Genomic DNA, 16,412 nt, shown 5'->3' with positions numbered 1-16,412 from the left:
ACGCTGCGTTGTGAGAGCCAATCAGCGCTGAGCTGCTCCTCTGTTGATGAATCTAATTGGCTGCTGCTGCTCACGTGGCGCTGGATGCGGAAGTCATTCACGTAGTCGGAGACATTCACGGAGCTGAGTGCGCCTCCGGGTGACGTTATGAACCCAGACACCAGGGCGCTACATGTCACGACGTGTGTGGCATTTCCACAAGAGTATAACGTAGAAAACGTGGTTATTTATTCCGTGGCAGATAGCGGAAAATATTTTTCCACGGAGAAAGGCAACCGAGATAAGCCCCGACGCCACTAGCTCTGAGCGCTGCGCGTGCAGACAACATTTAGCGGAGCGGAGCAGCGTGCGCTCTGATCGCTCTTTTAATGAAGTATCGAAACTAAAACTATGCTAAATCACATCGTTTTTAACGTACGGGTACTTTGTTAGCATCGCTGCAGCGTGACAGCAGCAGATGTAGCGGACTAACATTCAAGCTAACCTAACTTCCCAAACGCTGTCGACATCTGAACGCTGATTGGCCGAGACGCGACACGTCCCATCAAAGATGTTCTATTGTGAAGAGCACCACTTCACATTTTTTCCGCGTCTCACTGCAATCTCAACGGCAGCGGGCCAGGTGAAAAAAATAATAAATCGGAACGCGTCTCTGATATTGTTCAGGGTTCCACATGGGGCCCACTGCTCAGGAGAGGAGAGCTGTCAGTCTGTTTGTGACGGGTTCATCACCATGGTGACCAGTGAATGTCATCACCCATGCTGACCAGTGAACAGGTTCACATGCTGACCAGTGAACAGGTTCATCACCATGCTGACCAGTGAACAGGTTCATCACATGCTGACCAGTGGATCTCCAGGACCTTTCCATGACTTTAAACCAAATTTCCATGATTAAACATTTTGTGAAAACTCTGTCTATACGTGACAAAGTGAGAAGATGTAGTATTTAAACTAACAATGAGAATTCCAAAGCATACCGTATATATACCGTGTAAATTAACATTTGAATAAAACAAATTTGCATTACTTTTCCAAATATTTTGGGATTTTATTTTTTTCAATTACTTTTCTAGGCCTGCTAATAGCCATTTAAAAACTCCATGATTTTTCCAGGTTTTCCATGACCGTATGGACCCTGTTTTGAATAAAGGGTTGACAATTAAAGTTTTTTTGGTTTTTTTATCCGATTAATTGATAAAATAATCAACCGATTAATCGATTATCAAAATAATCGTTAGTTGCAGCCCTAGATGATTGGTTATTATCCGGGGACCATTTGATTAGATTTTGGGATCAATCGGGTCAAAGGTCAAGGTCATGAAAAGGTCAACATCTTCTTTTTACTAGAGCACGATCCATTCCTATCCAATTGTTATGCAGCTAATGCCAAAATGTTCATAATTCAATGCCCAATCTTGTGATATGCGAAGGTATGCGCTCTACCGAGTGCCCGTTCTAGTTACAAATGAAGTGGCAGCTGAGGCGATTTTTTTCTGAATAACACTAGAGACTCTGAGCTGAGTTCTTCTTCTCGTTTGTCGTTGTTTACCTTTTCCTCTTTTTCCCCTTCGCGTTTCTCCAGTAAACAATCGTTGCGTTGCCGTCCTAACGATCGTGTTGTTTTGGACTCCTGCACATTGCATTTGAACCGAAGCTATGAATATAGGTTCATGTGGCAACATTGACTTTGAGGGCGTTTCACTGTCAATAATGTTTATTCATTTGACTTTAAGCCGAATTGGGTTGTTTTCCAAAGCTCCGTCGGAAGCCGAGCCCCCTAGCGCTCTGATTGGCTATCGGTGATCTCGAGCAACATATATGAAAATTAGAAACTTAAAGCGGAGCCCTCGCGTTCCCCCGCTCTCTTCTGCGTCTTCATTCGTTCCTTCCCCCTGGACATGTTCTCCATGGCTGAATAATAGATGAACGGCACGGAAAGAACGATATTTACCGTTAACCCTCGTGGCGACTTGAGTTTTAAGGTTCGTGCCATCGGGCGACGTGCATTCGCAGGGTTTCATAGTCGGAGTAATAAATAAATGTCACGGTTTAGTTTGTATTCACCTCGCAAAAGAGACTTTGCATACCTGCATGCATATATAAACATACATACGTGTGTGTGTGTGTGTGTGGTTACTATCCACTGTCAACATACTGGCAGGCTGCGGTGTCTGGCACTTCTCGTGTGTGTGTGTGTGGGTGCAATGGGCAGGCAGATGGTAGATTAGAGGACGGCAGACTCGTCCAAACTGGGTTCCCGGCTCTCCCTCTGTTTTTTTCCCCTTTTCTCTCCGCAGCGCCTCGGTTCACGTCTTTGTCTTCACACAACACCTCGCGTTAGTCTGAGGAGCCACTTCTCGTCATTAAGAAGTGTTAAATATCAGCTTCGGTGGCGCCTGCAGCTCTCCACACCTTTTATTTTTATTTTTTAAGTCTCCTTTTGTTTCCAGCCGAGGCTCGAGGAGCTAGCCGTGAAATTGGAGCGCGACTTTTAATTTTCTCCCTCGCTGGCACTCGTGGCTGCCTGTCAATGTGGGTTTACGATGCTTTGATAGTCGGGAACAGCCTCGAGGTGTCGTCGTACGCACGGCGGCACCAACGCGGTTGTATTGGGTCTAAATAGAACAACAAAGCCTCCCGTTGCATCTGTAGTTAATGGTTTCAGCTAGATGTGCTGCTTTTCTTTGTCTTGTATGAGAATAATAATATCTTGGAATACAATATCATTGCTGGTCAAAGGAAGTTATTGGTTGATTAGGTGGTCAATTAATCAAGAAAATAAGTCAGTAGGTCAATTGGAAATGATCATTAGTTGCAGCACCAGATTTTTTTATTTGTATGTAGAGCGAGAGGAAAAAAATTCCACCACCTTGTATGTTTCTTGGCAGTACAGAATGCAGTACAGGCCTTAGTACAGGCCTTAGTACAGGCCTCAGTACAGGCCTTAGTACAGACCTTAGTCAGGCGTTTGCCAGCCACCAGTTAACGTCCGCCGCTGCCTCCACGACACGGGGTCATGAGATGCCTGAGCCCTGCTTGTCTGCAGGAGAATAGCTTGTGTGAGGAGGATTAGCACTAGGGTGTGTGTTTTATGTGTGTAGCTTATGTTGTACAGTAGGTTGTCGGTGTCTGGTAGTAGGTGTTGACCTGTGAGGGGTGTGTTCTTTCCTACTATACCAGAATACTTCCGCTTGCCACGCCCACATGATTCAACGGTTATGCCGACCCCGCTTTGATTGGCTTTCGTCGTGTTTCATTTTTTTTTCTTTCTCTTTTCTCCACAGAACGAAGAATTGGATAAGAAGTATGCCGGCCTTTTGGAAAAGAAATGGACCTCAGTCATTAGATTACAAAAGAAGGTCTGTTGGGGTTTTCTCTTGGGGATTTAAGTCCTGTGAATGGTTCATGATATTATTACTGAATTCACTGTAAACCAAGAAGGCATTAATCCGACTGTTATATAATTGATTGAAACAAACGCTTTTTTGTCGGTATGTTCTTTAATTAAATGGCAATTAAATTAAAACAATGCAAACATCCACTTTAATTTGACCAAAACATTCAGTTGAAATATAATTATAATTTATAATTTATATATATATATGTGTATATATATATATATACATACATATATATTTTTAAAGTTATATATAAATATATATATATATAGTTATATATAACTATATATTTATATATATAGTTATATATATATAAAATAAATAGATGATAATACACATATAAAATAAATAGATGATAATACACAATATGACATACAGGGATCAAAGAACAAGTATTTAAATTTTTTTGTGTATGTGTTGATCAGTAAAGTATAAAACACAAAATTAAAGATACAAATAATATCAAAGGCAAAACTAAATAATTAATAATAAAAACACCCACTCCACCCATGGCCTTCACATAGTTTGCATAGGACAATATTGTAAAACTAAAGTTCAGTAATTAGGTTTAGTTACCATTAGTCAGACAGATACACGCCATCAAATTCAACCTTTTTTGTTTCTTGCATATTTCCATATACTGAACTCTCTCCGCGCCGTTCACCCACACAGGTGATGGAACTCGAATCCAAGCTGAATGAAGCAAAGGAGGAGATCACCCTGGGCGGGCCCGTAAGTCTGAAGCGCGACCCCAAAGAGTGGATCCCACGCCCGCCAGAGAGGTACGCGCTGAGCGGCCACCGCAGTCCAGTCACCCGCGTCATCTTCCACCCCGTCTTCAGCGTCATGGTGTCTGCTTCCGAGGATGCAACAATAAAGGTCAGTGCGCCTTCAAAAGTGCCTCTGGAATTATTCTAAAAGGTGTCGTAACTGTTTTTTAAGGCTTTTCAGACCGTATCCTGCTGAGAGTTTGCTTGTTATCCAAAATCTGTGATTTAGTTTTTTTGTCTTTGGGTGAATTTGTGCAAACCTACAACACCACTGCTGAAGTTTGTAATGAGAACCTGCAGGGTTGAGCTTCTATTGACGTTTGTTTTTGCAGTTCAACGTGACTATGTTCTCCATGTGCGTACGCTTCAATGTCCCTGGAGCCAGTAGTTCACGGCCACATGGATAAACTAGAACGGGCACTCGGTAGAGCGCATACCTTCGCATATCACAAGATTGGGCATTGAATTATGAACATTTTGGCATTAGTTGCATTCCAATTGGATAAAAATTGACCGCGCTATGGTAAAAAGAAGATTTTGACCTTTCCATGACCTTGACCTTTGACTCGATTGATCCCAAAATCTAATCAAATGGTCCCCGGATAATAACCAATCCCACCAAATTTCATGTGATTCGGTTTAAACCTTTTTGAGTTATGCGAGGAACACGCATACAAATAAATACATAAATAAATACACGGCGATCAAAACATAACCTTCCGCATTTTCAATGCGAAGGTAATAACCCTCGAATGTAACTCATGATGACCTTGAAGCATCTCAGTTCTTCATGGATGAAAAGCCGCTGCTGTGCCGCTCTCACGTCTTCATATTTTTCACTGTGGATATGCAATTGCGCAAATGGAGCGTCCTACGAAGCGGAGACGACTGTGTTGGACGAGAGTCGGATTCTTTGTCCGCTTCAGGGTAGTTTTAATGTGGCGTCAGCTGATTTGTCGTCAGACATTAAAGGTGCTATCTGGGAGCGTTTCTGGGTCAACGTGGCGATTACTGAGCTGGTGGCTCGCAGCCGAGCTCACTTCACAACCGCTTCCAGCTGTTTAACAATCGCTTTGGAGCACGAAGGTGTCCTGAACCTTCGAGCTACACGCAAACGGCTTCGACAGAATGACCCTCTGTGTTTCTATGTGGGTAACATTTGGAGTAAAGTTGGCATTTGTGCTTGTGAGAATTGTCGAGACATAATAACCCATGTATAATGTGATTCCCAAGATGAAAAGACTCCATTGAGATTGAGCTGTTGACCTTCTTCTGTTCGTCTTTGAATGTCGGCCAACTAATATAAAGAAGCCATAATAGGGCGCAGTTCAAGGTGAATATAAAGACGTCTCGCTTTAATGCTTTTCTTCTTACTTCCCCCCATCTATTATGTTTGTATCTCTATTCTCTCCGTCATAGACACGCCCCAGATCACACTCGTGTCCTTTCTTCGAGTCGTCTTGTTTCCCTAGATTCCAGATATAAACTCTGTCTCTGGGCCATTTCTCCTTTGCCTCGCTGCGCAACGCCAATAGTAATACTCTGTTGAGCTGTTTGTTCTGCTTATTTTATTCATGAGACGATGAGAGGCTCGTGTCCGTCTCCTCGGCTACTCCCACACAGCGGGGATTCCTCATCTTCCTCCTCCCCCGCCACTGCAACCTGCCTCTTATTTGTCTTCCACTTAAAGCATCAGCTGCTCCGCCATGACGACCCAGGAGTCAGGCCTGGGCACACATTGAGAAATCCAGCCCCCCTGCTTCCTTTTGACCTCTCCTGGCTGCCTCTACTCTCTGACTTCCCCCACGTGTCCTCCTCCTCTTCTCCTCCTCAACAGCTCTGCTCACATCTTTAACTGAGGAGTAGACCTTGTGCTCTTTACTCAGACTGAACCCCCATTTAGTTTAATTCCAGTCCATCCTGACGAGCTCATGTTGGCCAAATTTTTTTTTCTTCCTATATTGGTCGTTTTAAAAATGATTGTACGGTTATTGGCTTCTTTGTCACAAGTTAATACAAAGTCCATCTCCCATCCATACGATGCATATTTAGTGGGAGCCAGAAGGAGCTTTAGACCAGCTAGCATGTCCAAAGCTAACAAAATACAGTCCTCTCTTAAAATCTAAAGCTCAGTAGAAAAGAAGTTAGTGGCAGAGACTGCAGGAAGCTGTACACCTACCTACATCACCTAGATAGAACGCTACCTAGATAGAAAGATACTACATAGAAAGATACTACATAGAAATCTACTACATAGAAATCTACCTACATAGAAATCTACCTACATAGAAAGATACCTACATAGAAAGATACTTCATAGAAATCTACTACATAGAAAGATACCTACATAGAAATCTACTACATAGAAATCTACCTACATAGAAATCTACTACATAGAAATCTACCTACATAGAAAGATACTTCATAGAAATCTACTACATATAAATCTACCTACATAGAAAGATACCTACATAGAAAGATACCTACATAGAGAGCTATGCAGAAAGATGACTGACTTCTTAATCTCTGATTCAATCTGAGATGCGATCAGGAAGGAGGGGAGAGAACGCCGTCTTCTCCTTTATTCATGTGGGCGTTCGGTTTCAAGTTTTTCTTCTTGCTGTCGACGTACCTGTTATTCCTTTGTTTGTGATGTCCCTCCCTCTTTTAGTTCTGTCGTTCTCTGGTCCTCAGACCCCCCCCCTCTCCTCAGCTGTCGTGGTGGATTTATTTGCGTGGCGAGATGCTGCCTGGAGTTGAGCGCTAACCTTTCACAGGATGTAAATGAGCTGGGCGATGTGTCGACCAGAGGCTAGGTGAACGTAACGAGGGCAAAGGTCATACACGTCACATGCAAAGACACATCTCCCTGAAGGAATGTAAACTATTAATCGTCATGAAACTTTCTGCTTCAATATTGCCCCTGTTGGCAGAAGAGGGAGGAAAGAGTCCGTCCCAAATCCTGGAACCAAGGAGGGTTCATCCGTCGCCGACGATCTGCTCGAGATCCTGAAACGCAACGGTTCGCTCGGGCTAGAAAACGAAGCGTCCTCCCGTACGCTCGGAATTCTGTTCTCCAACTTGTTGAAATGTAAAAAGAACGGCACGCGTGTTCCTCGGCGATATGCGGATTCAAATATGCGCCGCGCCTGTCGCGTAAAGCACGTTTTCCGCGGACGTTTCGCCGACGCTAACGCACGAGCGCGCGCTCTTTTCTTTCAGGTGTGGGACTACGAGACGGGCGACTTCGAGCGCACGCTGAAGGGCCACACGGACTCGGTGCAGGACATCTCCTTCGACCAGAGCGGCAAGCTGCTCGCCTCCTGCTCCGCAGACATGACCATCAAGCTGTGGGACTTCCAGGGCTTCGAGTGCATCCGGACCATGCACGGTAAATACTGGCTCTCACACTCAGAGGGGGGGGGGGGGCTCAGGTGGTGCACAGATGCTGATTCGTTATCACATCTGATGCTGTTGATGAGCCTCGATTTGCCCCAACAGGCCATCACGACCGCTCCCCACTCAGAGCACTTGGATACGCCTCCTCTCGCAATCTGTCATTTTAAATTGTAAATAATTGGTTTAAAGCCTACCTACTTTTTATTTATGGTTTTATGTGAGAATCTAAGTCCCCATTGGGCATCGGTCTCCCCCCCCTCTTCTCACACCCTAATTGCCAAATAAATGATGGCATCAATCTCACATGTGCCCACAGGCCCTGCTGATTTTAAGGATTAATTGTTTTCCTCGTTGAAATTGTAAGACTCTCTCTCTCTCTCCCCCCCTCCTCTCTCTCTCCCCTCTCTCTCTCTCTCCCCCCCTCTCTCTCTCTCTCTCCCCTCTCTCTCTCTCTCCCCCTCCTCTCTCTCCCCCTCTCTCTCTCTCTCTCTCCCTCTCTCTCTCTCTCCCCCCTCTCTCTCTCCCCCTCTCTCTCTCTCCTCCCTCCCTCTCTCTCTCCCTCTCTCTCTCCCCCTCCTCTCTCTCTCCCCCTCTCTCTCTCTCCCCTCCTCTCTCTCTCCCCTCCTCTCTCTCTCTCCCCTCCTCTCTCTCTCTCCCCTCCTCTCTCTCTCCCCTCCTCTCTCTCTCTCTCTCCCTCCTCTCTCTCCCCCTCTCTCTCTCTCTCTCCCTCTCTCTCTCTCTCTCCCCTCCTCTCTCTCTCCCCCTCTCTCTCTCTCCACCTCTCCCCCTCTCTCTCTCTCCTCTCTCTCTCTCTCTCCTCTCTCCCCCTCTCTCTCTCTCCCTCCTCTCTCTCTCTCCCCCTCCTCTCTCTCTCTCCCCCTCCTCTCTCTCTCTCTCCGTCTCTCTCTCTCTCCGTCTCTCTCTCTCTCTCCGTCTCTCTCTCTCTCTCCTCCTCCCCCTCCTCCTCTCTCTCTCCTCTCTCTCTCCCCTCCTCTCTCTCTCTCTCTCTCTCCCCCCTCTCTCTCTCTCTCCTCCTCTCTCTCTCCCCCTCCTCTCTCTCTCTCTCTCTCTCTCTCAGCCCAAACATGAAGCGTTTCTGTTCTCCCCTTCATAAGTCTGCCAGCAGCGCCTCCTTAATGTCCAACTCTGAAGCGAACATCAACGCACGTGTGTGAAATAAATAAATAAGCCGCAGACGAGGAGCGACCTTTAAATTCTGAAGGACTTTTTAAATACTGATATCGTCAATGAGGGCGGGAGCTGCTGGCACACGTCCTCAAACAGGCGGAATCAAATCTAGTCTAAAAGCTCCCATGAAAGTCAGCCCAATGTCCATCTCCATTCATTTTGAATGTATCCACTCAATCCTTCTACTTTTTTAAAACAAAATATGTTACACCTTACAAAAAAGAAAATTGCTAACTGGTGAAATAGATTAGTGCCGAGTTGGAGAGCGGTTTAATTCCCATCTTGTTTTGTGTGTAGCTGCCACCCATTCTTGTAGCTTGGTGGCATGTGTGTGTATGTGCACACACACACACACACACACACACACACACACACACACACACACACACACACGGATAAGCTGGCCTTTTAGAGTCCACTTACTGTTGTCTTCATCTGGTTAGCAGCTTAAATGCGGCCCGGCGTCGGGGTAATTAGCGTCTCTTATCCCCCGTGGAACAAAGTAAATCCTCAGCAAATACGCTCGCCTGGCGCGTCGTTTAATTGGCTCATTACGACCAAACGTGGCATTTATTATTTATTTTTGGCACCGTCTGTGGATGAAATTGCAGAATTTTGACTGGATTTAAATGTCTTGTGCTCAAAGCGTTCTCCCGGTTTCCTGAGAACTTGCTCTGCTCTCTGCTCTCCAGGACACGATCACAATGTTTCGTCCGTAGCCATCATGCCCAACGGAGATCACATCGTTTCTGCCTCCAGAGACAAAACCATAAAGATGTGGGAGGTGGCGACCGGGTACGTGTTCTCCGGAAACATCATCGGCATCATTTTTTAAAGCTTGATTTTCTGTGAATCCACTGCGACTCATTTCCTGTTTGTCTTTCTGTGTTTTTTTGGCAGCTACTGCGTGAAGACCTTCACGGGCCACCGGGAGTGGGTCCGCATGGTGCGGCCCAACCAGGACGGCACGCTGATCGCCAGCTGCTCCAACGACCAGACGGTGCGCGTGTGGGTCGTGACCTCCAAAGACTGCAAGGCGGAGCTCCGGGAGCACGAGCACGTGGTGGAGTGCATCTCCTGGGCGCCGGAGAGCGCCCACCCCACCATCCAAGACGCCACCGGCTCCGAGGTACAAGGACCCGCTCGGGCTTCTCTCTGCAGAATCTGAGGGTTCGGTGGAATCGCCTGAGCCCTCGGGTTTAAAAAAATAAAATTCCCTCATTCCAAAAGGTTAATCTGTAAGCGAGAGTTGATAGACATGCACTCAGAAAACACGACACGGCAGAATTCAGTGTGACCGCGGTCGACTAACGCCCAGTGGGATCAATTGTCAAAGGACGGAGCGACGGAAGATCGTAACTTCCTGTTGGCGCCAGAAACGCATTCACCAAAGACTCACCGGTCGACCCACCTGAGCGCTCGTTGTTACGCAACCGTCACATACGTGTGACGACGGGGCCTCGCGTGCACCTTCTGGTTGCGTAACATCGTGGAGGCGGGGCCAGACTCCCTCCTCGAGCCTCGCGGTCTCAGTGTGTCTAATTGCGAACCTGTCGGATTGAAACTATTTGCCCCGGCAGCAGTTGTCCCAGTGTCACCTGTGAAAGCCGCTGCTCCTCTTGTTGGCGCTTTGCGTCTTAGCTGAAGTGAAAATACACAAAATATCCCCGGGTGTTTGGGTTGTTACGTTACGACAGCAACGGCTTGATTTTGTGTATTTTTGTGAATTAAATTTGTATTAATGTCAGTCGAAATTCAAGTATAACAAAAGTATTGGCAACGCAAATTAGCACTAAAATAAATAATGCAGAAATATAAAAATGTATTGACTCTGCAGACGGAATCATAAAATGTTCCTCTCTAAACGAGCTGACGTTTGTTTAGAGATGAAGGAAACGGGCTTTTCTCAAGAGACAGACATTTTAATTAAGTTATCAATGTCACGATGGTTCCTTTCCGCTCGGATCTTTTCACACCCCATAAAGCATTTAGCAGACCGAGGCGGTAAAACTCGGCTCCACCAATTCCCTGGTTATAGCTCCGATGCACCTGCCAGCCTGTTGGAACACGGTGCAGGTACAACGAGAAGGCAGCAGGGAGCGACTGGCGGCTTTTACAACATCTTGGTGCAGTTCATTTATTTATTCCACCCAATCTTTCTTATTTTCTGTCTTTATTCTAGTAAAAACAAGATTTTTTTGTATATAAAAAAATAATTTGAGTACTAATTCTGCACCATGACTGCAAATTTTTTTTTAATGTTCGTCTTTTGTTCCCAACCAGACGAAGAAGAGCGGGAAGGCGGGGCCGTTCCTGCTCTCCGGCTCCAGAGACAAAACCATCAAGATGTGGGACGTTAGCATCGGCATGTGTCTTATGACACTGGTGAGGACCGACAGCCGTTGTTATTGTCTTCACGCGTGTGTATTGAAGTGTTTTGGATCCAGAGAAAACATTTTATATTCTTGAATTAGTTTGAAACCAGGGCAGGAAATAGACTTTTTTCTTTTTCTTTTTCGGGGTCAGTTTTTGCCCCACTGACTGAAATCCAGGGGCGTTTAAAAATAAATTGGGGACACTTTTTTTTAACTTGTGAAATAACCTTTCTTCAAAGATAATAAATATACTTATTTAGGCTTACAGGATATGAGCAAGTGTCATACAATTGGCAATAATAAGACTATTGGACAATAATAAGTCTATTAGGCAGTAGTCTACAGATTCAAAGAAAAAAATTCAATTTTATTTTATTTATTTTTGTTTATTTATTGTTATTGCATTTTTTTAAACAACTATTAACAATTATAAATTATTTCTTTTTTTTTTAATTCAAAAATATATTTATTGATATTTTTACAGTTTTACAGTGTACAGATGGGACCGACAACACGTAGAACAAAAATAAAACGCGATTAAATGATCTAAGTTCTGGGGGCATGTGTTGCCCCTCTCCTCGTGACATCAGGGGGTCTTGCCCTTTGCCCTCCTGTGTTTCCCACGCCGCTTGAAACCGCTGCGTCTCCGTGTCCCGCAGGTCGGCCATGATAACTGGGTGCGAGGGATCCTCTTCCACCCCGGAGGCAAGTTCATCGTGAGCTGTGCGGACGACAAGACCTTAAGGATCTGGGACTACAAGAACAAGCGCTGCATGAAAACGCTGTGCGCCCACGAACACTTTGTCACCTCTCTGGGTAAGCACACGCCCCCCTCCCGAAAAAAGTAGCTCGGTCCTCGTCGCCGTTCGACGGGAAGCTCGTCGGTCCACGCCGAGCCGCTTTCATAAATATGTGCCGGAGCCAAAAGGTTGAATAATTGTACGGGAGCCCGTTGCGTCCCGAGGGGGCCGCTGCCAGCTGGGGGGGTTTAAGAGGTGGACGAGCGCTCCAGGATCCCCCCTCCCCTCCCCCTCTTGTGTATCTGCAGCTTTTCCAGCAGATCAAGGCTCGCTGTAACTCTCTCGAGGAGCTCTTCAGCCAACTTCTCCTCGGCAGAGCCGTTTGAAACCCCCCCCCCCCCCCAGTTCCTCTTGAATGCGCCTTCAACCAAAAGAGGGTATCGCTGTGAGCTCATTGATGTGGTGGATTCTGGGGCCGTGTGGACGAAGACAAAGCGCCTTTTGTCGGCTTTGTCTTAAAAAAAGGAGTATTCTTATCCCTGTTTTTTAATAAGCATTGTTGTGTTTTGCACAACACCATAACAAGTGCCTTCCCTAAAGCTCTGCTCTTGTAAATCGCCTGGTAATCGGTATTCAACCAACCAGCGGTGAGCAATGCAAACAGGAACGCTGTACAAACATCATCATTGTGCTGACCAATCAGACGGCTGCATTCAATCTCATCCACAGTTATCTCTTTCTTTTCTTTTTTTAAATAAAAGGAGGGATCAATTAGACATTAACAGATGTCTTTAAGACAATTAACATTACATGTGCAGCTGTTTTTTAGATGACGCTCATTTTATTATATATATTGTTATACATGTTAATAGCAAGAAGTATTAAACATAGGATAAACAACAAAAAAGAGACAGAATGAAACAAAAATAGTATCTCTATTTTTGGTAAAGTTTAAAAAATGATTTTTTATGTTTGTCTTGCGCTGGAAGACGACGTCGTCACGACGACGAAGCTCTGGAGATGCTATTTGAATTACTGAAGTAATCTGAGATGTATAAATATTCAGTGGTCTTATATCGCGCTCATTATCTATACAATCATTGGCTTTCTGTATTCTGAATATTTTGACCTTTTTTTAGAACGATCACCGGGTCACGGAGGCTCTCGTTGACCTCAAGGCGTGAAGGTCAACAACCCGTGTGCTGTGTTTGCCGTCTTCAGAGTGCTTGTCCATAGGTTGCCGTTGAGTGTACTCTTGTGCCTCTCTGCGGTGCGTTCAGGGACCTGTTGTATTGAACTGTGTTTCTCCCTTTTTCTTTTGTCTCTCCTGCAGATTTCCACAAGGCCGCGCCCTACGTGGTCACCGGGAGCGTGGACCAGACGGTAAAAGTGTGGGAGTGTCGCTGATTTGGACCTTGGCGGATTGGACCACCACCACCCCCCCAATTACCCAGGCGCTCCTCTGGATACCCCCCCCCCCGACCCCCCCACCCCACACACACACACCTCCTCTCCACTCCCCCCCTCACCTAAACCTCATCCGCACATCATCTCCGGCTGCACTTACCCCCCCCCCCCGGTTTATTTCGCGCTCTCCGGTCCAATAACTATCGTCCTTTCTATGTAAATTATTCCTGGATGTAGATTGAGCTATTAAATGTTACACACACACACAAAAAAAGTATTGCATGGTAATCCAAAATTGTATACTGTAAATTTGCATAACGTCTAGAAGTACCATAGGTTTACCACAGGGGGGTGGGGGGGGGGGGGGGCGTCTGTCACTCAACCTCACCGACCAACCGAAGGCTGATGTGTTTTTTGTTTTTGTTGACTGGGTGTAAAATGTAGGGCACCAACCCCTCCCCCCCCCCCCCATAATTTAAGAAATGACCGTGTCTTTACGTGTACGATTTATTTTTTGTCTATTTTTTTATTTTAGGATATTCTCCTTTTCTTTTTTTCTGCGATTCCCTCCTTCACCGCCGTCGTCCGTCGGCGCCGAGCTCGACCGACGGACAGCGCGCGACGCGACCTCAGATCGTCCGCGGGGGCTTTGTGTCGTCGAAATAATCTCTAGCTTTATAACATCACCTCTCCAGTGTGCATACATACGACTTCTCTTCATGTGGAACTAGGTAATATTTTAATGGCTGTATATACGAATACTTCAAAAAACTGTTGTCCTTGGACCTCTCGGGGGGAGGGGCTTAGAAAACCCCCTGCTTTGTACTCTCGTCATGGAGGCGCCTGAGCCGCCGCTAGGCTTTAGATCCATCCTCCCATTTAATGAACCTGCAGCAAGGAATGAAAAGTTAGTTGACACCTGATTTAATTTGTAGTTCTTGACCTTTGGGCGTGTCTCCCTTTTTTAAGGAGACGATTTCCAGTAACCTTGCATGTGAGACTTTTTGTTGGACTGAAGTCTCGGTCCACTTCCGGTCCACTTCCGGTCCCCCTGCCCAGTCAGATATGGTTCCGTATACAATAGGAAGTACGCAGGCCACGAACCCACAGCGTTGTGTTTTAAAAAAACAAAACAAAAGAAGAAAGAAAACACAAAAGGCATGATGAGGAGTCAAAGCGAGAGCCCCCCTGGGTTTGATATCTGGGATGTGCAAAGATCTCTTAATTTCTGAGGGGTGAAATATATGTTCTGCATTCTAAAAAAAACTAAAATAAAAATGGTTTTGAGTAATAAAATAAAAAACTAAAAAAATGTAATAAAAAAAAAAAATCAGTTTTCTGTGAAAATATGAAATGTACATTTAGCTTGTTTAAGAGATCTGGCAATTTTGTATTCTCGCACTAAAGGATGAATTTAGGATGGGTTGAGGAGATGCTAGCGGCAGACGTGCTGCAGAGGGGTCGGAGGCCGAGGTGCTTTCTGAAAGCTCGCCGCGCTGTAAAAAAAAAAAAAGAGGCCGTGGACAGATCCTGGATCAGATCCTGTAAAAGGGGGAGAATGCAAAAAGCAATGGAAGAAGGCGAAAACCCTGCAGCTCCTCAAACGTTCAGCTTTTGATCTTTTTGCGGAGGCGAGACTGGGGAGACGACCAGTCCCACCAGTCCCACCAGTCCTCCGCGCTCCCCTCGGAGGACGCCGCCGCCGCCAATGAAACATCTCGCTTTTCACAACTGTAGCTTTTCAAGGTGATTTCATTAATCTTGCACATCCCCATGTTTTCACCAAAATCGTTGGTCCTTTTTAATGACGACCAAAAAGGCAACAATTGAAATTTAATGATGTTGATATAAAAAAAGAAAATGCATAAACGTATAATTTCTGATTTTAGCCTTTTCATTCCAATGCAGTTCTTGGCTAATAAAGAATTCCACTGCTTAACTGATCATCTTCGCTTCTTTTGACACTTTTTTTCCCTCCTTTTCTGCGTGTGCTGGATGCTCGAGTCATGTGACCTGTTGAAGAAGCTGCTGCATGTAAACCTGGAGCGAATCTATAATCTTAATATATGATAATCTCTTAACTGGTTTGAATAGTGACGGGAAAGAAGTTGCTTATTTGCTCTCTTGCTGAGCGATGGCTAGGTGACGATATGAATACTAGTGCATGAAGCTAGAATACATCCTAGAATCTATAATTGAATAAATTCGTAGAAATGAGCGATACAATTCAGATGATTTAATACACAGACATTTAAAATTGAGTTTCTCCACTCAGAATCACACAAAAAGCTCTTTAGTGGAGATTATTGAATGAGGTTCAGTATGAATAAGTATTAAACATTCTTCAAAACCAAATACCTAAATTAAATCTTAGATGGGAAGAAGGGGAAACTAGCGTTGCTCCTGGCAACACGATCATGCTAAAATTCATAATTAATACACACACAAAAACTTAAAATAAAAAATCTGGTTTATTTGCTGGAATGTTTCTATAATGCAAAAAATAAATATATTAATAAACTGCGTGCGCGCGGTGGCTATTTGAAGGAGGTGGCAGACGAGGATGTTCAGGAAGTATAACTCATGTCTCCCCTTGGTGTGTGCCCTCCTTACACAAGGCCTTATTGTTTATACCAGCTGTTTCCTCTGCCCTAACTTCTGAGGCAGAGATTTTATAAAACAATTCTGAATAATTAAGATGCCTGTGTGTTGAATGTTCAAACAAGCCCAAAAAATGTAGACATTTGTCAGCACAATCTGGTTTTAACTCATGAAATCAGCCTCTTTTTGTTGTTAATAACGACGCCATGGATCACACGATGTATGACACACCAGACCAGAACATGAAAATACATAAAAGTAAAAGGGTTATCCCCTTCCTTTGATTTTTAGTCATGGAGGTTGAATGAAAGGTCTGGTGTTGTGGACACGTTTGAGCCCTGATAAGGAAAATCCCCCTTTTTTCCCCATTTGAAGGGCCCAAACACTTCCTGTTGTGCTGTGGTCTGTATGGGACTGACAGACCAGTGTGTATGTGGTCTGTATGGGACTGACAGACCAGTGTGTACAGGACTGTCTCAGAAAATTAGAATATTGTGATAAAGTTCTTTATTTTCTGTAATGCAATTAAAA

At 44.9% G+C, this 16,412-nt stretch overlaps 1 protein-coding gene across 3 annotated transcripts in view; it reads left to right on the top strand.

The window, feature by feature from the left end:
* pafah1b1a (platelet-activating factor acetylhydrolase 1b, regulatory subunit 1a) overlaps positions 1-15,224 on the top strand; it is a 37,007-nt gene extending 21,783 nt beyond the window's left edge. For all 3 annotated transcript variants that reach the window (XM_056440940.1, XM_056440941.1, XM_056440942.1), the window contains 8 exons: positions 3,288-3,362; positions 4,074-4,280; positions 7,394-7,562; positions 9,451-9,553; positions 9,659-9,887; positions 11,042-11,143; positions 11,793-11,949; positions 13,207-15,224. In XM_056440940.1, the coding sequence (XP_056296915.1) occupies positions 3,288-3,362; positions 4,074-4,280; positions 7,394-7,562; positions 9,451-9,553; positions 9,659-9,887; positions 11,042-11,143; positions 11,793-11,949; positions 13,207-13,280 (1,116 nt within the window). In that variant the 3' untranslated portion in view covers positions 13,281-15,224. The remainder of the gene's footprint in view (positions 1-3,287; positions 3,363-4,073; positions 4,281-7,393; positions 7,563-9,450; positions 9,554-9,658; positions 9,888-11,041; positions 11,144-11,792; positions 11,950-13,206) is intronic.
* The last annotated feature ends 1,188 nt before the right edge of the window (positions 15,225-16,412 follow it).

Source organism: Pseudoliparis swirei, chromosome 20 (assembly GCF_029220125.1).
Source record: "Pseudoliparis swirei isolate HS2019 ecotype Mariana Trench chromosome 20, NWPU_hadal_v1, whole genome shotgun sequence".
Classification (NCBI taxonomy): domain Eukaryota; kingdom Metazoa; phylum Chordata; class Actinopteri; order Perciformes; family Liparidae; genus Pseudoliparis; species Pseudoliparis swirei.
The sequence above is the reverse complement of the archived record's forward strand: the minus strand, read 5'-3'. Positions and strand labels throughout refer to the sequence as shown.